The sequence below is a fragment of the Littorina saxatilis genome, linkage group LG10, assembly GCF_037325665.1.
Source record: "Littorina saxatilis isolate snail1 linkage group LG10, US_GU_Lsax_2.0, whole genome shotgun sequence".
In the NCBI taxonomy this organism is placed as follows: domain Eukaryota; kingdom Metazoa; phylum Mollusca; class Gastropoda; order Littorinimorpha; family Littorinidae; genus Littorina; species Littorina saxatilis.
The window spans coordinates 43,748,392-43,775,835 of NC_090254.1; the positions used below are offsets into that span (position 1 = coordinate 43,748,392).

General features: G+C 41.5%; 1 protein-coding gene across 11 annotated transcripts in view; it reads right to left on the bottom strand.

Moving 5' to 3' along the window:
* LOC138978896 (protein HtrL-like) overlaps positions 1–27,444 on the bottom strand; it is a 136,559-nt gene that overhangs the window by 72,163 nt on the left and 36,952 nt on the right. For 10 of the 11 annotated variants that reach the window (XR_011459836.1, XM_070351708.1, XM_070351715.1 and 7 more), the window contains exon 2: positions 16,879–16,961. The exons of the other annotated variant lie outside the window; for it this stretch is intronic. Coding sequence is in view for 9 of the 10 variants with exons in the window: in XM_070351708.1 (XP_070207809.1) it covers positions 16,879–16,961 (83 nt within the window). In the remaining variant the exon portion in view is untranslated. The remainder of the gene's footprint in view (positions 1–16,878; positions 16,962–27,444) is intronic. 11 annotated transcript variants of the gene reach the window in all.

Sequence of the window (27,444 nt, forward strand, 5' to 3'; positions counted from 1 at the left end):
GCGGTCACCATATTTAGAGTTGTTTGCACAGTAAATACAGCCGCGAAAAATAGCTCGCTTGAAACTGTCTTGCATATCAATTCCTTTGTAATTTAAAAATTACACAACACCATGAAAAATCATTATCGACGAACGCAAATCTGCTTACATCCATAACACATTACGAAAAGATCTAAATATGTAAAAAATCGATTTCTTCGCCAGACAAGGAAAACCAAGGCATCCTGTCAGGGATAGAATGAGCCGAACTCATTTTGACCTGAGTTCAGGATGGGCTGGTACACGAACGCTATCTTTTGTTCTGAGATAGGGCTATAGGGTCCAAAAAGTTCACAATTGAAGCACGTACATGTGTGCACAACTTGTTCGAGTGTATTTGAATGTCAGTTCTATAACTATAGGGCACGGCATATAAACCCACATATATCATGTTTCAACAGATAGCTTTAGTGTCATAAAGTCGTGTTATGAGGAATACATTTAACATGTTAACAGTGACTTACAAAGACACACAAAAGACGCACTGCGTGAAAGACTCATGTTTGGTGTTACGTTGCTGCGCCCTTCAAAAGGCAAAGTCCTCCCTTGGAAACAGTTCTCCTTCGTTATCTCAGATCTGGTCAGGCTGTTACACGAGATAAGACCACCCTCCACTTGGACATACACCACAAATCAGCACCCTGACCATTGTCTGTGCAAACTGAATTTGTGTTATTTTAATTATTTTATTCAACAGATTAGCGGCTGTCAGGAAATTAATTCATTGTTCGCCATATTTTTTTTCATCGGAATGTGTATTGATTATCACTTTTAGAACGTGTCCATAAGCAGTCTGCTTGTTAACGTTCTTAATGTTGTTAATGTTTGAAACGTGTATCAAAGAAAATGAATAAAACACGCTTGAACCAAATTAAATCATACACAGTCCACTCTGCACAGAATGCACCCAGTGTGTTGATGTCTGGTACGTGTCTGAGTGGAGGGATGGTCTTCGTCAATGCAAAAAGCCTGGGCAGATCTGAGATTGTGAGTCGACGCGAAACGTTCACATGGCAAGAAGTGTGTCTTTAACCTTAATCTTTTTTATAAAAAGACCAATTGATACATATTGTACTCGCGTGTTTAACAAAGACAATACGAATAACAAAGCACTTAATCTTTTTGTTGCACTGGTTCAATCCTTATTCCTAAGGGGCAAATTATACCTGCGCAGAGTCAGTGGCGCTGCATGCTGCGATAAGGATTATGCCGAGTACTTTGCCTGTTTTCTTTTCAAAGTGTAGCCGGCTGGGGAAAAAAAAAGAATTACCTCAATAATCTGCAGTGCGTCGTCTGTGCCGCTGACTCTGCGCAGGTATAATTTGCCCCTTAAGCGTGCATTAGACACGCTATGCTCGTATTTCTGTTTTCGTTGCCTCACCAGATGGTGTTGATAGATAGATTTTTCATAGCTTTTTTCCCCGACACGTATAGCTTTGGATGCATACTTTTACGCTGTCTTGTTACTCTTTGCTGGTTGTTGTTGTTGGTGGTGGTGGTGTTGTTGTTGTTGTCAATGTTACTCAACTGTCACGTCTAGCAATGATGCCGCAGCAAGGCGAACAGCGCAAGTGACATTCTTTTAGGAGTCACAAAAAGTGTTTTTTTCTGCCGTTTTGTGTGTGTGTGTGTGTGTGTGTTTGTGTGTGTGTGTGTGTGTGTGTGTGTGTGTGTGTGCATGTGTGTGTGTGTGTGTGTGTGTGTGTGTGTGCGTGCTCGTCTGTGTGTGTGTGTGTGTGTGTGTGTGTGTGTGTGTGTGTGTGTGTGTGTGTGTGTGTGTGATGCAACAACAAAACACTACCGCATATAAAATAAAGCTACTTCCTGCATACTGTATGGGGAAGGTCACACTGACCTTGTAACTTTCGGGTCCAGCGGACCATAATAGGCCAAATCAGGACCCCACAATTTCATTGGGTGAGTCATAGACATACACGTCATAAGGATGTATAGAGCCAAACGCAAATGCCAACTTTTTATTGACAAGTCGAATATATATTATTTGATTGCACGTTATTTATAATATGGTGATCAATGTGCAGCTGCTGCCCTGTTCCTGTATGATACAGTATCAAGTTTCGCTCTTTCCCACGGTGCGCAGTTATGACGTCATATTGTTTGAGGATCCAAAAACAAGAAAGGTAAGTTGTTGGAACGTTTGTTATGGACATAGAGAATACTACATGGCTTGCTGTGTCGTACCAGATTTACACGAGTTGGTTTTTTAAAATATTGAACTGCGAGCGAAAGCGAGCTGTTCACTATTTGAAAAAGCAACGAATGTAAATCTGGTACGACACAGCCAGCCATGTAGTATTCTGTTTATCCTACATACTGTACTTACGTGTATTTTACTGAAAATGTCTTGCAGGCGAGGCAGCTAAATTGAAGACGCTTGTTTTGGAACCTCGATCTCTTCTAAAGCCTCGTGCAATCTATTACGTCAAAGCAAAGAAACGTCACTCTGAAAGTGTGGTGTGACGTGTTAGTTCTAAAGATTCATCGAGGGTAATTAGCGAGCGCAATTTTTTTTTCTATAATGACGTTTGTCTCGGTGACTTTGGCATCATAAGCAGTGGAAAAACAGGTCCCTGCCAGACTTGCTTGACATGACCTCATTTACATGATATACACACATGTGATTTGAACGATTATTATCTCACGGGTGTCGCTCTCACGTATGTAGGATAAAAAACAATACATTACAGTCACAGTTATTGTTACAGTTACACCTGTCTGTAACGATCACCCAATGGACCGGCCAGAAGTGGTCCTTATGAACAGGTGATTGCAATGGAAAGTGAATTATTTAAGAAAACAAAGTTTTGGGTGGTCGTTCTGCTTAGGCTCACGTTATCGAGAGGGGGTCGCACGGGCAGGTTCCAATGTATTTTGTTTCCAAGTATATCTTTCTTCCATCTATTATTGCGTGTCGCACAACCGTTCGATGAAATGACAGGAACATGATACCTCAGCACTTGAGACACACACACACACACACACACACACACACACACACACACACACACACACACACACACACACACACACATGCGCGCACACACACACACATGCGCGCACACACACACACACGCCCGTACACACAAACACTCTCTCACTCACGCAAGCAGGCGCGCACACACTCATGCACACACACACACGCAGACACACACAATGGGCGTCACACCCAAGTATGAATATATATCCATCGATGCAAACAAACCAGGAAATGCAGACAGACAGACAGACAAAAAGACTAACATTTAGAACCACGTAGAAGCATCTACAATGAATAAACACATACACACACACACACACACACACACCCACACACACACACACACACAGACACACACACACACACATACCCGCACACACACATACCCGCACACAGAGACACACACACACACACACACACACACACACACACACACACACGCACACACACACAGACACACACACAGACACAGACAGACACACATACACACACACATAGACGCACACGTCCACTCCTCCTCCAACCCAATCAACAACACTATGCCTCCTCTTAAATACAATCCACCCTTGTCCACTCTACACGGACGGCCTGGTGAACACGATGATCATGAGTGAAACGATAACAAGGCCAAAACAAAACAAGTCGCGTAAGGCGAAAATACAACATTTAGTCAAGTAGCTGTCGAACTCACAGAATGAAACTGAACGCAATGCCATTTTTCAGCAAGACCGTATACTCGTAGAATCGTCAGTCCACCGCTCATGGCAAAGGCAGTGAAATTGACAAGAAGAGCGGGGTAGTAGTTGCGCTAAGAAGGATAGCACGCTTTTCTGTACCTCTCTTTGTTTTAACTTTCTGAGCGTGTTTTTAATCCAAACATATCATATCTATATGTTTTTGGAATCAGGAACCGACAAGGAATAAGATGAAAGTGTTTTTAAATTGATTTCGACAATTTAATTTTGATAATAATTTTTATATATTTAATTTTCAGAGCTTGTTTTTAATCCAAATATAACATATTTATATGTTTTTGGAATCAGAAAATGATGGAGAATAAGATGAACGTAAATTTGGATCGTTTTATAAATTTTTATTTTTTTTTTACAATTTTCAGATTTTTAATGACCAAAGTCATTAATTAATTTTTAAGCCACCAAGCTGAAATGCAATACCGAAGTCCGGGCTTCGTCGAAGATTACTTGACCAAAATTTCAACCAATTTGGTTGAAAAATTAGGGCGTGACAGTGCCGCCTCAACTTTCACGAAAAGCCGGATATGACGTCATCAAAGACATTTATCAAAAAAATGAAAAAAACGTTCGGGGATTTCATACCCAGGAACTCTCATGTCAAATTTCATAAAGATCGGTCCGGTAGTTTAGTCTGAATCGCTCTACACACACACACACACACACACACACACACACACACACACACACACACACACACACACACACACACACACACACACGCACATACACCACGACCCTCGTCTCGATTCCCCCCTCTACGTTAAAACATTTAGTCAAAACTTGACTAAATGTAAAAAAACATGTTGGTTTAGGGTAACGTGACTAACAAGAGGCGAAGCCTTCAAGGCTCACGTAAGAAATCGACAAACAGTAACACAAACTGAATCACTCCGTCACACATACACACACACAGTAAGCATAAGTGACACGGTTCAAGAGTGCGAGACACTATAATTATTTAGATCTGTCTGTCTGTAGCCTACTTACGGGGACACGACTGCCAGATGGCCAGATCGACACTGCGCTTTCGACAGCGCTTCCTCGCGCAGACACTGGAAACACGCTGTACAGATTAACCTGTAGGAAATCTCCTTTGGTATCGTCTTTATCTATTTTTCTGGAGCTACGAAACCGAACAATGTGAAATCGTCTTCTCCGAATCGGCGAACTGCAGCTCGGTGATAACTGTATCTATACCACAATCCTTCACGCGATCTGATCTAACCTTGACCCCTGACCTAGTCTACATACCACACACGACACAAACCAGTCAGCTGTTTTTACCCCACCCCCCCCCCCCCCCCCCCAACCAAAAAAAAACATCCCACCACCCGTTTTCTTTGTATACACACTTTAACTACATACGTGCCGACAAAATGTTGATCATTGCTTCAATACTTTGAAGCTGTTGCTTGAATAATAAACAGGCAAAATTAGTATTTCAGTGTTCAGTCAAATGTTAAAGTTTCTACCACAGACATACATACATACGCACGCACGCACGCAAGCACGCACGCATGCACGCACGCACAGACAGACAAAAGTTAGCATCGCATAGGCTACACTTACGTGAGCCAAAAATAGGTAGGACCACTCCTTCTTTGCGACATGGAAACAGTCGCGTTTTTAGCGAAAAAATGGGCATTTCCAAATCGCCATTTCTTCAAATCCACTAGGATTAGAAGAACAAAATCTACATATCTTGTAAAACAATCCCTGAGCCTTCCGACTGTGGTATTAATTTTTATCTGCGATGCGGCCTTGGGCGGATCTGACAGTTTTAGTCAACCAAGAAAATAGATCTAAAACGCGCGTGGTTAAAGGCAGAGTAAGCCTCCCGTAAACCATCACAGATACGGTCAGGCTTTTACACACAGTACAAACACCCTTTCATTTAAACACTCACCAATTGAGAACATCCTAGGTGCCCTCCGTAAAGAGCGAACAATTTTCAAAGAATTTATTTTTGAGTGGTTTATCTTACCCCTGAGCCATCGTGAACCCGTGTGATCCAGTTTTCCCTTTTCACAATGCAGTCGTCATAGTTAGTCATTTGAATGCGACTCGACGTGAGCTTATCTACAATAGCACGTTTTTTTTATGCACGAAACAACGGCTGTGGTTCACAAGAACTCTAGCGATGGCTTTTGACTGTTGAGAGGAACGGCGATTTGCACTGATAAACCGGCCGTCGTCTGCTACGACCCTTGCGTGACCCTGCTTCCGGGCTTTTCTTTTTTTAAACTTTCACAACTTCGAATTGTTCTGATCTTGTCTTGATGAAAAACGAATTCTTTTATGATTAAAGAATGTTTGTGTAACAAGCTGTCAATTTATTATTTAGATTTTAAAAGTTAGGTCTAGCGCAAAAACGAGGCGCCGTTGTTGTTAACGGAACAAGTCTACGAAAATAAATTCTTGGAAAATGTCTCACGCTCGACAGAAAGCAGCCAGGATGTTCCCGTTCGGTGAGCGTTCAAATGGAAGTATGCTTGTACTGTATTTAGACGCTCGGGGAGCTCTGTGATGGTTTACGGGAGGCTTACTGTGCCTGTAAGCTTTTCAATAGCGGTTTTGAAGCCTGCAATGTTGTGTTTACAAATCGCTTCGGGGGCACCCTTTAATCTATACGTACAGACAAACCAAATACATGGAACGAAAAGTAAGAGGATGGACTGTAAGCTGGTTCGGGGTATTACAATGTTACAAAAGGATATACATGCAAGAAAGACTCAAACATTGCCCTTGTTCATTCAAGTGTAGATTAGAGCGTATCAAATGAATGCAGTATACCCTCGGTCAGAATAAAGAGCAGGCCAACGATGTATAATTTGGCACAGTACATAATATTTAAGAACTGCCCCCGAAGTGATTTTTAAACAAACCCGTAGGAAAGGACACCCTATTTTGGCCGTAAAAACCGCTAAAATGGGATACATTTCTAATCTTTGGCGTGTGTTTGAAGCAGTACACCCCAGCAATGCCATTGATTTAAAACCTCAATTATATATTTCCTGAAAATTCGCCTCATAAACGATTTTTCAGCGTGCAATAAAAGCCAGTAATTTGCTTCGTTTCTTTGCTGTGACGCAAATACAAAATCAAAACCAACACGATCTGCGGTGACATCTTTTTCGAAATGGCCTTGAAGTTGCGTGGGTCCTCGATGGCTCACGTTTGGTTCAATGTGGGTGAAGCTATGACTGGATCTAAACCAAACAGCGCGTGTTTGGGGGTCGATGTTTTTTGGGCACACGTTTGTTACAGTACTACCTGGCAAACCAGTACTATCTGGATAGCAGTGAACAAGTAAGGACTTCTCCCTGAACGAAACTTCTTTTGCCTTTGCGAGCAGTTTTAAAGCGTCCCGTACACAGGTCTAACATTGTAGCCGTCGCGAGATGCTCTTGAAAGCAATGATTCTATAAAAACATATAAAAAAATTTAAAAAAAGTTATGAGCGAAGCTCTCACGGCGAAAACACACACGCACCGCCCCTGTACTGGCTGGTAGCGTGTTGTCTTTCACCCACTCTGTTTAAGTCAATATCGCTATCCGGCTTTTCTTTTCGGGTTGACTCACTCTCTCTCCACCCCCCTCCATCTCTCTCTCTCTCTCTCTCTCTCTCTCTCTCTCTCTTTCTTTCTCTCTCTCTCTTTCTCTCTCCCTTCCTCTCCCTTTATCTCTCTCTCTTTATCTCTCTCTCTCTTTATATCTCTCTCTTCCTCCCTCTTTCTCTCTCTCTGTCTCTGGCTCTCTCTCTTTATCTCTCTCTCTCTCTTTATCTCTCTCTCTCTTTATATATCTCTCTCTCTTCCTCCCTCTTTCTCTCTCTCTGTCTTGCTCGCTCTGTCTCTCGCTCTGTCTCTGTCTCTGTCTCTGTCTCTCTCTCTATCTCTCTCTCTCTCTCAGTCTCTTATGTGAGCGTGCGTGTCAACTGCAGACATCATGTTTATTTGAAGAAAATGCCGCAATTTCCTGCTGCTTCAAAGCTCAGATACTCATGACAAAAGCACTAAAAGTCTATCACTTTTAAACTGTCTGTTTAAAATCCACATTGATACAAGAATGGAAAATGGTGAAAAATCTAAGTCACGCGGATAGGAAACCGGTGATAAATTATGTAAACTATTTCATACGACTGTAATGCAGTGTGATGTCAAGTACATCTAACAGAAATTAAGTAAACATTTACTGCAAGAACATCTGATACCTGGCAAATGCTTGTCACTTGTGTCTGTAATACGACAATGGCCAGTAGAAGAAAAATCAACCGGACAGAATTAACAGAACGAAACTAACGAAAAAACGACTATGTAACACGGTCTTTAGTATTAAGCAGGATGCTATAAGTCGGTCAAGGTTATGAGTCAGAGCCACAGCTAGTACCGTCCTTACTCCGGGCTCGCCAGTTATTATTACGCTTTCAAGTTTCTCTTTGTGGGATGCTTCTCTCCTCTCCTCTCCTCTCCTCTCTCCCTCTCCTCTCTCTCTCTCTCTCTCTCTCTCTCTCTCCGCAACAAGCAGGGCACAGATGAAAAATAGCGCGCGCGTAAAAGGGGAATCCCCGGGAGTTCCCATTGCTTGAGAAAATTTCATAAAAATGAAAATGTAACGAAACCCCAAACTGTGGCTGTTTGTCGGTAGGCTTGATATTTATCACTCGTATCATATGAGTATTTGAAGTGTCTTCCACAAGCAGCGAAAGCGCAGAAATTTTGACCCTTTTGACCAGACAGTACTGGCCAACCAGATACTACTGTAACACACGTCTTTTTACATTTAGTCAAGTTTTGACTAAATGTTTTAACATAGAGGGGGAATCGAGACGAGGGTCGTGGTGTATGTGTGTGTGTGTGTGTGTGTGTGTGTGTGTGTGTGTGTGTGTACGTGTGTCTGTCTGTCTGTGCGTGTGTGTGTGTGTAGAGCGATTCAGACACAACTACTGGACCGATCTTTATGGAATTTTACATGAGAGTTCCTGGGAATGATATCCCCGGATGTGTTTTTTCTTTTTTTTCGATAATTGTCTTTGCTGACGTAATATCCCGCTTTTTGTAAAAGTTGAGGCGGCACTGTCACACCCTCATTTTTCAATCAAATTGATTGAAATTTTGGCCAAGCAATCTTCGACGAAGGCCGGACTTCGGTATTGCATTTCAGCTTGGTGGCTTAAAAATTAATTAATGACTTTGGTCATTAAAAATCTGAAAATTGTAAAAGAAAAAAAAAATATATATAAAACGATCACAATTTACGTTCATTTTATTCTTCATCATTTCCTGATTCCAAAAACATATAAATATGTTATATTTGGATTAAAAACAAGCTCTGAAAATTAAAAACATAAAAATTATGATCAAAATTAAATTTTCGAAATCAATTTAAAAACACTTTCATCTTATTCCTTGTCGGTTCCTGATTCCAAAAACATATAGATATGATATGTTTGGATTAAAAACACGCTCAGAAAGTTAAAACGAAGAGAGGTACAGAAAAGCGTGCTATCCTTCTCAGCGCAACTACTACCCCACTATTCTTGTCAATTTCACTGCCTTTGCCATGAGCGGTGGACTGACGATGCTACGAGTATAAGATCTTGCTGCGTTGCATTGCGTTCAGTTTCATTCTGTGAGTTCGACAGCTACTTGACTAAATGTTGTATTTTCGCCTTTCGCGACTTGTTTGTTATTGTTATACGTGTATGTCCAGGGGTTCCTTATAATTATAATGGTGGTCCAGTGAGCGATACTTTCCGCCTGTGGTCAGAGCAATACATTGGCAGATTTTCGGATTCTTCTTCTTTCTTTGGTTAGATGTACGATCTGCACGCTAGATAAAGTGAAGCGGTAGGCTAAAAACAGCATACATTAATGAAAAACATTCATCATAATAGTGGCCAGGTTGCTTGTGTGCGCAATTTAGAATAATTCTATGCATGCTTGGTTGTATTTGATTTCACAGATCTATCACACTTTCAGGGAACTGGGAAGCCGTTTGAGCTGATGTGGCGAATCGATGTGGGCGTAACCTGCGCACATTTCTTCTGAATTGCCCTTAGGATGAACAGGAGGCAGGGAAGGAGATCAACCCAGACGTGTGGGCGGATTTATACTTATATAAAAAAAATCAAGGAAAAGAAAAGCCAAACAAAGAATGTCAAGTGGCAGTCGAATTTTCAATACCAAATTTGGTTAGATTATCCTTTATTTCCAAACATACATCCATATGTAGCCATATATCCTAACCTTTGAACTCTTAAATTCCAAGAACGCAAATTGTTTGACCAAAAGGGTTTTCGCTTGGATTCAAACATACATAATGTGTAACTAGGCCCTAAAAATGTCTGTCTAACCAGTGGGCCGTCGCTTGTGTTTGAGCTAAGGCCCTTACTTTGGTTCACACATGCATGAAACGTAACATCGGTCCTTCCTTGGATTCAGACACTGGGTCCTTGCTTGGACTCAAACATGTAACATGTGTAACTGGGTCCTTGCTTGGACTCAAACATGTAACATGTGTAACTGGGTCCTTGCTTGGACTCAAACATGTAACATGTGTAACTGGGTCCTTGCTTGGACTCAAACATGTAACATGTGTAACTGGGTCCTTGCTTGGACTCAAACATATAACATGTGTAACTGGATCCTTGCTTGGACTCAAACATGTAACATGTGTAACTGGTTCCTTGCTTGGACTCAAACAAGTAACATGTGTAACTGGGTCCTTGCTTGGATCTAAACATGCAAAATGTGTGTACAGGTCCTTAGAATGAGTCCTCACATGGTATGACAAATAACAAGGTATTAGTATTTGATAATTATAACCATTTCAGCATCGCCATGTTCTGAAAATAGTTTAAGACTATGTTCACTGCTTGAAAATGTAAACTCAAACACGGTACAGTACTATTTTCATTGAGTCTTGACGTGGATGATGTAAACACAAACATGTGTGTGTGTGTGTGTGTGTGTGTGTGTGTGTGTGTGTGTGTGTGTGTGTGTGTTTGTGTGTGTTGGTTGGTTGGTTTTTGTGTGTGTATGTGTATGTGTCCCGTCGCGATATAACCTTCGTGGTTGAAAACGACGTTAAACACCAAATAAAAGAAAGAAAGATGTGTATGTGTATGTGTGTGTGTGTGTGTGTGTGTGTGTGTGTGTGTGTGTGGTTGTGTGTTTTGTTGAGTTATGTATGGGAGATGGGTAGTTAGGTGTGTGTGTAAAAGAGAGAGAGAGAGAGAGAGAGAGAGAGAGAGAGAGAGAGAAAGAGAGAGAAAGAGCGAGAAAGAGTGAGAGAAAGAGAGAGAGAGTGAGAGAAAGAGAGAGAGAGAGGGACAGAGAGAAAGAGAGAGAGAGAGAGAGAGAGAGAGAAAGAGAGAGAGAAAGAGAAAGAGAGAGAGAAAGAGAAAGAGAGACAGACAGACAGAGAAAGAGAGGCAGAGAAAGAGAGGCAGAGACAGAGAAAACATATAGACGAGAGAGGCAGAGAGAGAGAAAGAGAGAGGCAGAGACAGATAAAAACATTAGACAGAGAGAGGCAGAGAGAGAGACAGAGAAAAACATATAGACAGAGAGAGGCAGAGAGAGAGACAGAGAAAAACATACAGACAGAGAGAGGCAGAGAGAGAGATAGAGAAAAACATATAGACAGAGAGAGGCAGAGAGAGAGACAGAGAAAAACATACAGACAGAGAGAGGCAGAGAGAGACAGAGAAAAACATACAGACAGAGAGGGGCAGAGAGAGAGACAGAGAAAAACATATAGACAGAGACATTTAAGACATTTAGTCAAAACTTGAGTAAATGTAAAACAAGTCGCGTAAGGCAAAAATACAACATTTAGTCAAGTAGCTGTCGAACTCACAGAATGAAACTGAACACAACGCAACGCAGAAAGACCGTATACTCGTAGCATTGTCATTCCACCGCCCGTGGCAAAGGCAGTGCCCGTGGAATTGACAAGAAGAGCGGGGTATTCGTTGCGCTGAGAAGGATAGCACGCTTTTCTGTACCTCTCTTCGTTTTAACTTTCTGAGCGTGTTTTTAATCCAAACATATCATATCTATATGTTTTTGGAATCAGGAACCGACAAGGAATAAGATGAAAGTGTTTTTAAATTGATTTCGGAAAAAAAAATTTGATAATAATTTTTATATATTTAATTTTCAGAGCTTGTTTTTAATCCGAATATAATATATTTATATGTTTTTGGAATCAGCAAATGATGGAGAATAAGATAAACGTAAATTTGGATCGTTTTATAAATTTTTATTTTTTTTTACAATTTTCAGATTTTTAATGACCAAAGTCATTAATTAATTTTTAAGCCACCACGCTGAAATGCAATACCGAAGTCCGGGCTTCGTCGAACATTACCTGACCAAAATTTCAACCAATTTGGTTGAAAAATGAGGGCGTGACAGTGCCGCCTCAACTTTCACGAAAAGCCGGATATGATGTCATCAAAGACATTTATCAAAAAAATGAAAAAAAAAATTCGGGGATTTCATACCCAGGAACTCTCATGTCAAATTTCATAAAGATCGGTCCAGTAGTTTAGTCTGAATCGCTCTACACACACACACAGACAGACAGACACACGCACATACACCACGACCCTCGTTTCGATTCCCCCTCGATGTTAAAACATTTAGTCAAAACTTGACTAAATGTAAAAAACAAGTCGCGTAAGGCGAAAATACAATATTTAGTCAAGTAGCTGTCGAACTCACAGAATGAAACTGAACGCAATGCCATTTTTCAGCAAGACCGTATACTCGTAGCATCGTCAGTCCACCGCTCATGGCAAAGGCAGTGAAATTGACAAGAAGAGCGGGGTAGTAGTTGCGCTAAGAAGGATAGCACGCTTTTCTGTACCTCTCTTTGTTTTAACTTTCTGAGCGTGTTTTTAATCCAAACATATCATATATATATGTTTTTGGAATCAGGAACCAACAAGGAATAAGATGAAAGTGTTTTTAAATTGATTTGGACAATTTAATTTTGATAATAATTTTTATATATTTAATTTTCAGAGCTTGTTTTTAATCCAAATATAACATATTTATATGTTTTTGGAATCAGAAAATGATGGAAAATAAGATGAACGTAAATTTGGATCGTTTTATAAATTTTTATTTTTTTTTACAATTTTCAGATTTTTAATGACCAAAGTCATTAATTAATTTTTAAGCCACCAAGCTGAAATGCAATACCGAAGTCCGGGCTTCGTCGAAGATTACTTGACCAAAATTTCAACCAATTTGGTTGAAAAATGAGGGCGTGACAGTGCCGCCTCAACTTTCACGAAAAGCCGGATATGACGTCATCAAAGACATTTATCAAAAAAATGAAAAAAACGTTCGGGGATTTCATACCCAGGAACTCTCATGTCAAATTTCATAAAGATCGGTCCAGTAGTTTAGTCTGAATCGCTCTACACACACACAGACAGACACACGCACATACACCACGACCCTCGTTTCGATTCCCCCTCGATGTTAAAATATTTAGTCAAAACTTGACTAAATATAACAAGTCGCGTAAGGCGAAAATACAATATTTAGTCAAGTAGCTGTCGAACTCACAGAATGAAACTGAACGCAATGCCATTTTTCAGCAAGACCGTATACTCGTAGCATCGTCAGTCCACCGCTCATGGCAAAGGCAGTGAAATTGACAAGAAGAGCGGGGTAGTAGTTGCGCTAAGAAGGATAGCACGCTTTTCTGTACCTCTCTTTGTTTTAACTTTCTGTTACACGACACTTGAGATTGCCACAAGTTCTCAAACGTCGTATAGTTGTGTTCTTTTATTCTACGTCGCCCGTCTTCGCAGCAACAGAAAACAACTCGTCAAATTGAGTTCGAGGATTTATTCAGCATTCAATACATACAACTGCACAACGTAGCAGAACTCAAATAGAAGCTTTTTTAACATTCAAATCGCGCTGGCATATATAGTAAATACTCAATCTCGAGAATATTCCAGACCGAACATGATACAACTACATTATACGAGCCGTGCATGGACTAAACTAGCGACATTCTCTTATGACGTACATCAAAAGCGCCGACGCACTTAATCCGAACGAACGCCACGAACTCACGACTAAAACAGCATGGTAAACAACTTGTTTTGACAGGACTAGAAAGTTCACATGCATTCTCGTCCAAGCATAAATATTGTGTTTACAAAATATAATATCGGTACTTTCCCACAAAGTACAAATAAGTCAACTACATGCAACACACAAAACTGAACCAAAGCTCAGCAACGGTAGCGTTTCCTAACACTTTCTGAGCGTGTTTTTAATCCAAACATATCATATCTATATGTTTTTGGAATCAGGAACCGACAAGGAATAAGATGAAAGTGTTTTTAAATTGATTTGGACAATTTAATTTTGATAATAATTTTTATATATTTAATTTTCAGAGCTTGTTTTTAATCCGAATATAACATATTTATATGTTTTTGGAATCAGGAAATGATGGAGAATAAGATAAACGTAAATTTGGATCGTTTTATAAATTTTTATTTTTTTTTTACAATTTTCAGATTTTTAATGACCAAAGTCATTAATTAATTTTTAAGCCACCAAGCTGAAATGCAATACCGAAGTCCGGGCTTCGTCGAAGATTACTTGACCAAAATTTCAACCAATTTGGTTGAAAAATGAGGGCGTGACAGTGCCGCCTCAACTTTCACGAAAAGCCGGATATGACGTCATCAAAGACATTTATCAAAAAAATGAAAAAAACGTTCGGGGATTTCATACCCAGGAACTCTCATGTCAAATTTCATAAAGATCGGTCCAGTAGTTTAGTCTGAATCGCTTTACACACACACACACACACACACAGACACACAGACACACGCACATACACCACGACCCTCGTTTCGATTCCCCCTCGATGTTAAAATATTTAGTCAAAACTTGACTAAATATAAAAAGGAAATATACAAAAGCAGCATTTCACGTAATCAAATAAAAAGTATATACATGATATACACTGACGTGGTCGTTGATCGTAACAACTTTTGACAGATGCCTGCTAATAACGCCAAAGAGAGACAGAGAAAAACATAGAGAGACAGAGCCACATACACTCAGACAGTTCTAAACTAAGCGACCAAAAGCACGAACCACGAAGCAATCAATAACTTATTGTCCATTTTTGAATGGTGGGTGGCTGCTTTGAAGGTAAAACAGTCATTATGAAACTTGGAGAGATGGTCCTGGCTTTATTCTTTGTTATTAAAGGCACAGTAAGCCTCCCGTAAACCATCACAGAGCTCCCCGAGCGTCTAAATACAGTACAAGCATACTTCCATTTGAACGCTCACCGAACGGGAACATCCTGGCTGCTTTCTGTCGAGCGTGAGACATTTTCCAAGAATTTATTTTCGTGGACTTGGCCCTGAAGAACAATGGCGCCTCGTTTTTGCGCTAGACCTAACTTTTAAAATCTAAATAATAAATTGACAGCTTGTTACACAAACATTCTTTAATCATAAAAGAATTCGTTTTTCATCAAGACAAGATCAGAATAATTCGAAGTTGTGAAAGTTTAAAAAAAGAAAAGCCCGGAAGCAGGGTCACGCAAGGGTCGTAGCAGACGACGGCCCGGTTTATCAGTGCAAATCGCCGTTCCTCTCAACAGTCAAAAGCCATCGCTAGAGTTCTTGTGAACCACAACCGTTGTTTCCTGCATAAAAAACGTGCTATTGTAGATAAGCTCACGTCGAGTCGCATTCAAATGACTAACTATGACGACCTGACGACTGCATTGTGAAAAGGGGGAAAACTGGATCACACGGGTTCACGATGGCTCAGGGGTAAGATAAACCACGCAAAAATAAATTCTTTGAAAATTGTTCGCTCTTTACGGAGGGCACCTAGGATGTTCTCAATTGGTGAGTGTTTAAATGAAAGGGTGTTTGTACTGTGTGTAAAAGCCTGACCGTATCTGTGATGGTTTACGGGAGGCTTACTCTGCCTTTAATTATTGAAAAGTATTGTGGGTAATAACTAACGGGATGTGCGTCAGGTGTGTGTGGGTGTGTGTGTGTGTGTGTGTGTGTGTGTGTGTGTATGTGTGTGTATGTGTGTGCGTGTGTGTGTGTGTGTGTGTGCGTGTGTTTGTTTGTGTGTGCATGTGTGTGTGTGCATGTATGTACATGTGTGTGTGAGTGTGTGTGTGTGTGTGTGTGTGTGTGTGTTTGCATGTGTGAAAGAGAGATATATATTATATATATATATATATGTATATATAGAGAGAGAGAGAGAGAGAGAGAGAGAGATATATAGAGAGAGAGCGAGAGAGAGCGAGAGAAAGAGAGAGAGAGAGAGAGAGAGAGAGAGAGAGAGAGAGAGAGAGAGAGAGAGAGAGAGAGAGAGAGGAAGAGAGAAATGGAGAGAGGGACAATCAGACAGAGACAGAGACATAAACAGAGAGACAGAGACATAAACAGAGAGACAGAGACAAACCACACACGGTATTTTCCTGCTAAACAAGTGTGCTTCTAGATCTATAATTCCCCAGACCGGTCTTTTACAAAAGAATCGCAGAACAATCAATAACTTATTGTGATGCATGCAGTCTTGTTTCAAGGTAAAGGGAGAAACTCGCATTGCTTTTTCGCTTCTAACCATCTTCCTTCCTTAATAATTGTGGATAAGTATTGATGTTTCTTCCTCTCGGCACTAACTAACGGGTAATGAGTCATGTATGTTTGTGTGTGTACGTGTTTGTTTGTGTGAGTGTATGTGTGTATGTGTGTATGTGTGTGTGTGTGTGTGAAAGAGAGAGAGAGAGAGAGAGAGAGAGAGAGAGAGAGAGAGAGAGTGTGTGTGTGTGTGTGAGAGAGAGCGAGTGTGTGTGAGTGTGTGTGTGTGTGTGTGTGTGTGTGTGTGTGTGTGTGTGTGTGTGTGTGTGTGTGTGTGTGTTTGTGTGTGTATTAGTGAGAGAGCGAGCGAGTGTGTGTGTGTGTTATGTGTGCGTGAGGACGCATAAATAAAGACAGTCATGCTCCAGCCGCCCACAGGACACACAAACACAAAGACTCCATAACGCGATACTCACAGATAGTGTACAGGACCCCACACGCGCTGAGAAGGAACAGGCCCAGCAGGCAGGCGTGACGGCGCATCCTGCCCGACACCAGCCTGAGACAAACAAACAAACCTGGAAGTCAGCACATTGATTACGGGGATATATTTAATGTTATTGCACACACACATACGAGCACGCATGTACGCACGCACACACACACATACACAGCTGCAAGACCGTTCTGCTCCAGTTTTTACATGTCGCTTTTAAAAAAACAACCTTTCAATACAGGAATATGTATTGATTGGACATTGGATTTCCCTTCTTTGAGCCATGTGACGCCAGAGGCCTACAAAACTTCATATTTAGGCGTTTCAGGTTGACTGAAACTTCACAGGAACTACAAAACACACGTCATGTGTTTGATTGCATGTGTGTGTGCTCGTTCAATCGTCAAAACAACAACAAAGTCAGTACCTGAAAGGAATTCGATCGATACATAAATGTTATTTGCGTTTTTGACCAAAATATGACATTTTACACAGATCTCGACAGTCGATCTGTGTAAAATGTCATATTTTGGTCAAAAACGCAAATAACGTATAATCTTTCTACCGTGAGAACAAAGAAGTAGAGGTTACAGACAGCCAGTTTCATAAGCCAGAAACACAGTCGACCAACTGCAGTTGTCCGAGAGAACCACAGTAATCCGACGTTATCGGGTTTCACGAACAAAATTTCAGTCGGCCGACTGTGGGTCGTCTCACCGGAAGTCGGCCAAACACTGTGATGCTCTTCCCCCAACACTGTGTTCGGCTTACTGCGGTAAACCGAAAATAAATGTAATTATCCGCACAGTCAATGGCAGAATGCTCACACGTTTTTGGATTGTGAGCCAAACCTTGTGATTGTTCTTCGAAATGTATCTATCATGACGCAGTAATCCAGGAGACAAGTCAGGGTTATGTCTTGAAGACGTCACATTATGGCGTAAGAGGGTTAGACGTCACGCGAAGGAATTACTGAAAGTCTCGGTCATTGTTATTTTGAGCGGGCCGAGACTAGTTTTTTCTTCGAAATCGGCCATTTCCACGTGCGAATGAGCAAACGGAAGTGGTAATGTTGCTAAATTTAGCCCTCGACTTGGCTATTCGGATTACTGTACAGTCGGTCGACTGCGGTTGTCCGCGGGTGACGGTGATTCGCTCATGAAACGCGCTTTTCGGTGACCTGTCGATCAACCACAGTCGATCGACTAGGCAGTCAATCGACTGTCAGTCGGTTCACTGCTATCTTATCATTTTATGAAACTGGCCCCGGGTCTCAGTGAATATCAAAAATGATAGTCGACGTTTGCGGATCATGAAAAATGCGAGCTTCAGCGAGCTTTTTCATGACCACGAACTGAGACCTTTTTTTTTTTTTAATATAAAAAGAGTCATTTAATTTTTTTGTGTATGAAGTGAAATATAGTTGATAATTGACTGACAAATTGCAGTCTTTTTTTCGAAGTGGCCTTGTTCGTAGACATCTGGAAGGGGAACAACTGCAGTCTTTAAACAAAGTATGAGAGTTAAGCTTACTTGCCTTGAGACTTTGCTCAGGGCGATGGTATAAAATGGCAAGTTTGGGTCAGCTCACACGGACACAAGTTTCAATACAGTCTAAGGGAGAAACTGGCCACACACCACTCAGTTCATGAAAGACAATGAGTGAAATCACCACAATTAAAGAAAATACCACGATCATTCAATAAATATGGTAATATTAAAATGTAGGGGAAGGGCTCCTAATATGGACCGGCTCCTAATATGGACCACCTCCTGTTCTGACAAACTAACGGCGCTAGAGCGCTAAAAACAATTTCATTCGCTGTATTTACCCTCTCTGGATAACTTGCACATGTCAAAACAGTTGCAGAAACACAAACCTCAAAACCGTTAGGCTTTTTTTCTTTTTTTCACTTTTGGCAGCGTCCACTCTAAATTTGCCGCCTAAAACTGACTCGTTTCTGTCCACAGCCAAAGCTGTTATTACACACAAATTGCTATTTATGACCGTATTTGTTACATTTTAGCAGTTTTGACCCCGAGTTTCTACTGCAAACAAAAAATAATAGCAAAATCTCAAAGTATGTGTGAGTCACCTAATATGGACCACCTTCAACAAATCGAAGAAATTAAAAGCTAAAGGTTATTTTCATTAATTCATTAAGAAGCTTGCTGAAAATAACCTATAACGTACTAGCCCTCGAGATTTAAAAAAACAAACAAAAAACAAATAGTCTTCTTTTCGTAGAAGTTCATAATTTCACTTATTTTCACTCTGTTTTTGATAAGCTTCTTTAGTTTCCTGGTGTGCTTCAAATAATGCTCTCATCAACCCGAAACAGATAAATCTAAAGCATCTTTTAATTAGTCTGACTTGTACACTAAGTTGTATCATGTTAATTTGAAGAATAGGGGGCTTTTTACGGTGATTCGTGAAGGCCGCTTTACTGGTCCATGTGATTTTTTCTGTATTTAATTTTTGCTGAAAATCTATCCAAGCTATTTTACTCAAATTAGGCCTGAGAGACCTAAGAGAGAAGGACTACCAAACACAAAATGAAACTTCTTCGTAAGAAAACAAACTAGTTATCAGCATGAAACAAAAAGTGATCCATATTAGGAGCCCTTCCCCTACTGTGAAAATGCTGGCGAAAATGGCGACCCAAAACGGGAACGAACACTAGGAGCGCCTTTGCCGACTCTCCTCACGTTCTTTGATTTTGATAACAATCGTGTCTATGCTGTTTAAATATTATCTAATAACACTGATGCGTTTTTTGAAATGTTGCCGTTTATTATTGTCTTCGTGAAATGCGAGTGTGTTGCGAGGCGTAACCTGCTGCTGCATACGACTGATGTCACACTTTGGGTAAGCTTACCTCACTTTGATCAGCGCACAGGCGGAAGGTATCGTCCACTGGACTACTACTATCACAGAAAGACTACTGCATGATTTGACGCAAAGTGGAAGTTAGCGGCTCGCAAACGAACATTCGTCCAAATGATGGTTAATAACAACCTGCAGCGGACGGAAGCTGAAAATGAAAGGGCAGTTCAAACAATCATTCAACTGTATTTATTTTTTGTTTGTTCGCTTAACGCCCAGCCGACCACGAAGGGCCATATCAGGGCGGTGCTGCTTTGACATATAACGTGCGCCACACACAAGACAGAAGTCGCAGCACAGGCTTCATGTCTCACCCAGTCACATTATTCTGACACCGGACCAACCAGTCCTAGCACTAACCCCATAATGCCAGACGCCAGGCGGAGCAGCCACTAGATTGCCAATTTAAAAGTCTTAGGTATGACCCAGCCGGGGTTCGAACCCATGACCTCCCGATCACAGGGCGGACGCCTTACCACTAGGCCAACCGTGCCGGTCTGTATTTATTTGACCTTACACAGACTGCAGGAAGAGGCAAACCGTCTTGAACAATATTTTTCCCCAGGAAGCGACTCCAAGAACACAGAAGACTCGAAGGTGAGTGACGTACCTGGTAGTCTTTCTGTGATAGTAGTACTAGTAGTCCAGTGGACGATACCTTCCGCCTGTGATCAGCGTAACGCTCCAAATGAGCTTCAAAGTGGAAAAGCAGGTACACAACCAAAACACTGCATTCAACATCTATAAGAGTGAGCCAGAGTCAATGAAATTTTGCAATCAAATTTGTTCATGCCGTCACACACGATGCGCAGGTTACCCTCGACTTTAGATTCAAAGTTACTCCACTGAATTACCCTCGAAACGCATATAATGCAATGATTTGGAGATTACACGCCACACATTGTTAATATTTTACACACAAATTTCAACTGTGTTGTAAGCTTAACGTGATAAAACAGTCATACACAAACAAGGTAACCAAGAGATTGTTTCCGATACCCGTCTGATTAAGATCATCGTTTTTTACGAGTGAAAGCTCTTTGGCAGATCTGGTGAGTTGGAAACTGTTTATGAATGTTTCATTTAATGTCAAATGCATACATTCTTGTCGATATCGTTGCCTTTGGGCTCATAAATAAAGTCAATCGTCGTGTTGTCCCAAAGTGATTTATGTCGGCACAGAACTTACGGTGCTTCGTTGACTGAGACGACTTGAACAATCTTCCACTGACACTACTAGATCTGCAAGGAAACTTTTGGCAGGGGAAATAACTGAAGACGAATAACCGGAGTACGAGACTTAACTGTTCTTCAACGGATTACTCTGTCGACTGCTACAGCTAGTATTAATAAGTAGTCTTCAGTAGTGTGAAAGACACATCTGCCTCGACTGTAGTGTTTCTGTCTGTCGAGGCAATCGCGGCAAACACACGAACACGTGTGTTTTGGAATGACAGAGACATAGAGCATGGTTGGGTTTTCCCCCCACATAAACTAGTCCTATTAACATTAGCAAACCATGCGACCGAATTTCGCTCTTTCTGACGAGGACCTTATGTACCGGATATCGTAACTAGTAAACCCCCACCCCCCAACTTTTGGGCAAAATTGGTGCATAAGGGGGGTAGGCGCTTACCAAGGTAGTTTACGGTTCTACTTTCCTCGTTCTCTTGTAGGTCCTTCTCGTGCAAATGATTCGGCTCACCGTCTCAGACCTGACCAGGCTTTTGGTTTAAACACAGACCAAATAGCCTGGACCGCCAACTCGTCACGTGACCCTTCGAGGTTACGACTCTCGACTTTCAGGGGCGCGTCGCGTCCGGTTTGAAAGGCCAGCGATTCGAAGACAGTGAAAAGAAAGCACGCTCCAGTTATTTGTGACAATGGGAGGTGACAATGAACTGGATTTTCCAAAACTCCAAACTAAACTTAACAAAACTCATCGAAAAACATGTTCCATATGCACTTTTGCTGAGTTTATTTTAGCATTTTCAGAACTTACCTCGGCAACTTCGTCCATGTTTACAATCGACACCGGATATCACGTCCCCCTGATTTCTGAACATAACAAAAATAAACCAGAAGAACAAATTGAAGGAATGGGGATGGGGAACTAAATGTGACCCTCCACCACGGAATGAGTCGCATGTCACCTTTGCATGATTTTGATATTTGTACATTTTCCTAAAGAGTTTTTTTTATGCTCTATCCAGTGGTGAAAACCGTTTTAGAAAAGAGAAAAAACTGCTTGAGTTATAAGCCTGTGACTAAGGTGACCCTCACACTGTTACCAGACACTCCCCGGACTTATATTCAATCAATATGAGGCTTATATCGCGCATATTCCGTGGGTACAGTTCTAGGCGCTCTGCAATGATGCCGTGTGAGATGGAATTTTATATAAGGCCAGTAGATTGCAGCCATCTCGGCGCATATTTACCTTTCACTGCCTATTATTCCAAGCCACACGGGTATAGGTAGACAATTATTAACTGTGCCTAAGCAATTTTGCCAGGAAAGACCCTTTTGTCAATCGTGGGATCTTTAACGTGCACACCCAATGTAGTGTACACGGGGGGAGGGTTCGGACACCGAAGAGAGTCTGCACACAAAGTTGACTCTGTGAAATAAATTTCCGCCGAACTTGGGATCGAACTCACGCTGACAGCGGCCAACTGAATACAAATCCAGCGCACTACCAACTGAGCTATATTAAGCCTAGCGCAGAACCGCGCGAGGTGACATGCGACTCATTTCGTGGTGGAGGGTGGGTCACAAATAAGAACAGAAGAATGTACAGAAGAGAAAACTGAAGAGGGTGTCGGTCGGGCGGGAGAACGTACAAGCAACCACAAGGAGAGATCCGAGTTGTATGATGACATGCTTGCTTGTTTGTGATATTTGTTAAATCACCAACGCTGGTTATACGAAGCAGTCATTGAGTCAGCCTTGTCAGTTTTCTTATTTGTGATAGGCAAATTTGTTATAAAACCATAACGTTTGCCCAATTATTTATTTGTGTGGGTTTTTGTGAGACGCTTAGAACTATTTTAGTATTTGCGTCATATAAGTATCTGGCATGGGAATTGGAAATTGTAAAAAAGGCTGAAAATTTATAAGTCGACGGCGCGAAGCGCCTAGCCTTACTAGGGGGGTCCGGGGGCATGCCCCCCCGGAAAAAAAAATCTCCAAAGAACCCAGATGGTGCAATCTGGTGTCATCTGAGCTCCAAGTTTGCCATTAAATTCTATTTTTAGAATCAGAGTTTTTAGTACCAATTTTTGCTTTTTTGAAGAAAAAAATATATACATGTATTATATGGTTTAAATTTGGTAAGAAATTGATCTGTTGAGACAAACAGGAAAATGTAACTTGTAACACAATCTGTGCAATCTGGTTTACTTTCAAACATAACAGTTCAAGTAACTGAGGCGGGCGGTAGCAGTGCGTGGACAAAGTACGGAAAGTTTTCGCTGGCTTTTGCGCAAAGGCAAAAGTAACCGGTGCTTTTTTTGTGTGCCTCCCCCCTTTATTTTTTTCGGCGGACACTTTTGCTTTTTCGGCGGAACAAAAAAAAAATTCGGCGGAAATCCGCCATTTGGCGGACAATTCCCATGCCTGAGTATTCTGATTGTTATTATCATATTGTTATTATCCTTATATAAATTAATCCAATAAAAGCCACTGGTGTGTATTAATTTAAAAAATATGTGTATGTGAAGTTAATTCAAAAGCAATTCCAATTCTCCACAGGAAGTAGTCAGGATGAGTTTGGTTGTTGACATGGATGTCAATTTCATAGCCTAATTCGACAGACAACTGGTACCCTGGTTGTTGAATTGCGGTGTGTGTGTGAAAGTGGAGGAGTATATTTTATCCTACATACGTGAGAGAGACACCCGTGAGATAATAATCGTTCAAATCACACGTGTGTATATCATGTAAATGAGGTCATGTCAAGCAAGTCTGGCAGGGACCTGTTTTTCCACTGCTTATGATGCCAAAGTCACCGAGACAAACGTCATTATAGAAGAAAAAAAATTGCGCTCGCTAATCAAGATACCCTCGATAAATCTTTATGACTAACACGTCACGCCACACTTTCAGAGTGACGTTTCTTTGCTTTGACGTAATAGATTGCACGAGGCTTTAGAAGAGATCGAGGTTCCAAAACAAGCGTCTTCAATTTAGCTGCCTCGAATGCAGGACATTTTCAGTAAAATACACGTAAGTACAGTATGTAGGATAAACAGAATACTACATGGCTTGCTGTGTCGTACCAGATATATACACTCGTTGCTTTTTCAAATAGTGAACAGCTCGCTTTCGCTCGCAGTTCAATATTCAAAAAAACAACTCGTGTAAATCTGGTACGACACAGAAAGCCATGTAGTATTCTCTATCTTTATACCATGCAAAATCCAAGCAGATGTGAGACATAACTGTTGTCATTGTATGCTTGATATTTTCTTCGGAACATCAATACAATTCTTAGTGGATGCTGATCTCTCTCTCTCTCTCTCTCTCTCTCTCTCTCTCTCTCTCTCTCTCTCTCTCTCTCTCTCTCTCTCTCTCTCTCTCTCTCTCTCAGTCTCTCCTTATATCTGTCTGTTTTTGTCTGTGTCTGTCTCTTCTAGTTATACGTTTACCTTTACTTTACTTTTAAGTCTCCAATACCACATTGATTTGTCTTACTTGTGCCCAGTTGTTGTTGACCAGACCCCACGGCTTTGTAAAGCATTCAATATGGATAACACCCTATTCAAACAAACAGTTTTCACGGTAAGGTATGTGCCTTTAAACGAGGATACCCACCTTACCCCCCTCCCCCCCTCCATACACACACTAACAACTCACCCCTACCCCCTTCCATCAAGGTAAACCTCACACAGAGTGCTCTTTCCTTGCCTACTTTACAACGTTTCATCTAACTTTTAAAACATTTGCTTTTGCACATAACAGTAAAAGGAGCCCTCTTGCGTGGCAGCATTAAATTGTAGCGCAACATTTCATCGTATGACTTTTGAAGCGATCTGAAGACTTTTTTCCCTTTAGGTATTATCCCTTTAATCCCTGACACGTTCTAATCACAAGAAGCCGACAAAACTCCTGTGTGGGAATTCGTACAGATGCTCAACTTTGGCATTGTTTATTCAGAAGTATTATTGTTTTAGTGTTAAAAGTGAGACTTAAAGGCTGCCATATACGTAGCGTTCATTAATTAATTCATATTGTTTAAATGTGCCAATAATGTTATAAAACGGTACCTAAGGGGATATAATAACGATTGGCTGTAGCTTTCGAACACAGAAAAACATTATTTCAGTATTGCAAAGTGGTGTTGATAGTGTCGAATGTAAACAGAACAGTCTCAAAGTGAAAGTGGATGTTTTCCGGAAATTGCGAAGTTAACAAGAATACAGAAAAGCGCGCTTTCCTGCTTAGCACAATACGCTACCGCGCTAATCTGGCGTGTCAATATCACTACGTTTTGCACGTGGAAGGTGAGCGATTTCCTTCACACGGGGATTGACGAAGATGTACTGTCTGTGTTGACGTAAACTAATTAAATAGGACTTATGTCAGCCTTTAACACATCGATAATTTTAGTGACAGCTTGCAGAGAGTGTGGGACGAAAGGTTTGTCCATATAGAGAGAAAATACGGCTTGCTGTGGGATATCGGATTTACACGAGATTTTGTTAATGTTGTAATGCGAACGAGCACACACACACACGCACGAGCAAGAAAATATTGAAACATAAGCTGTTTTTCTCTGCCTCTCTCCTGCCTCTCTCTCTCTCTCTCTCTCTCTCTCTCTCTCTCTCTCTCTCTCTCTCTCTCTCTCTTAAATAGCTTTGTGCAGGGTTTTGCTAATCTGCTATCAGCAGTCAAAAAGCACTTCCCTTCATCCTGTGTCTATGTCGCAGCCATACCCCCACAACGACAGAACAAAATGACACGGAAAATAAAGGACTTTAACAGCAGGCTGAAGGCTCTCTGCAACACTGAACAAGTGACCTTCCTGTCTCTTCAGTTGATCTGGAAGGTTGACGAAAACGGATGTCTCGACAGCCAAATACTTGCAGACAGTGTTCATTACTCACCCAAAGGACTGTCACTGTTCTTGCGCGAAGTGAAGTCTGCATTGTGGGATCGTCAGCAGAACCCCGTGGCATCATATGCTGCTGCTGTGAAGGGACAACGCATGTCCAGTCCTCAAACTTCGCCACACGACATTGGTGAGACATCACAGTCCACTCAGCAGCCCTTATCACCAAGGTCGCAACACCCACCAATGTCACAGCAGCCTCCACAGGACGCCGTGACGCTGCATAGCCCTAAACAGCAGTACGAAACGGTGCAGCCCTGCCATCGCCCCCAGCACCAGTGTGTACCGGACCAGCACAGCCATCGCCCCCAGCACCAGTATGTACCCGAGCAGCCCAGCCATCGACCCCAGCACCACTACGTAACGCCTAGGTCAACTGAGACCACAGCGCTGGCACCAGGTGGTACCCAGCCGCCACAGCAAAGGTGGTTTCACCCCTTCCCAGTTCTTGACCCCAGTGGGTATTTTCACGCGCCGCCTGGCCCCCACAACCACTTCCTCCAATCCCATTATCCCCCTCATCTGCTCCAACCGTCTATGTACAGTGCCTTCAGCCCTTTTGTGCAACAGGCGCCACCCCCATTCTACAGTCAGTGGCCAATGCCGCAGGCAACAATGTAGCTACAGTGACCCATCTTCACACGCTAATGTAAAATAGCGCGTGTCACACCTTAACATAATTATAACCACATTATGTCCCATAAACTCTAGTTCTGACTGATTCCCCCAATTCCATTTCTGTTTGTTCCTGTTCGTATCCCCGTGTTGTGCTATACAGACTGTGTGGCTCGGAAAGTCACAGTGTAGTGTTCTTGTGGTTTTCACTCTTTTGTTATAAGAAAAAGTGGCTGTGTTCAGCCGTATTAGAACCGTACAAACAAAAGTTCCATTGTTACTGAGCGGACAGTCGATATCTACATGTTACTGCTCTTGGCACATTGAAATGTGACAGTGGTGCTGTGTTGACTCGAATCCTCACTAATATTCGGAGAACACTTGTCTAAGTTTCATGGGGAAATCTGCGAGGGCGTGATTGAAGACTATATTCCCTCCAGCGTGTGTGAGTGGTGACTGCCACGTAATCCGTGTAATCTGCCCGCTTCGCCTGAACGGTGTTGTGTTTGTGTCAGGCTGACTGAACTCGTTTGTTTCAACTCGAGTGTCAGCGCAGAGGTGCGTGACGCTATTGTGAAACTTTACCATAGTGTTGCAAGACTGCCGGCATAAATTTGTTGTTTGTGTTTATAGTTTGACCTGACTGTCGTTTTGCTTTTTTCGTGACAGTTGTTGTGTATGTGTATGTTTTTTCGTGACAGTTTTGCTTTTTTCGTGACAGTTGTTGTTTTGCTTTTTTCGTAACAGTTATTGTGTATGTGTTAGTTATCATTGTGTGTGTTTATTCCTTGTTTTATTATGCTCAGTGTTGGTCATTTAAATGTGTATCACCTCTATAATAAGGTTCATGATGTATGTGCCTTCCTTGAAAAAGCGTCTCCGAATTATCATTTATTTGGTGTTACTGAATCAAGATTAGATTCCAGGGTTTC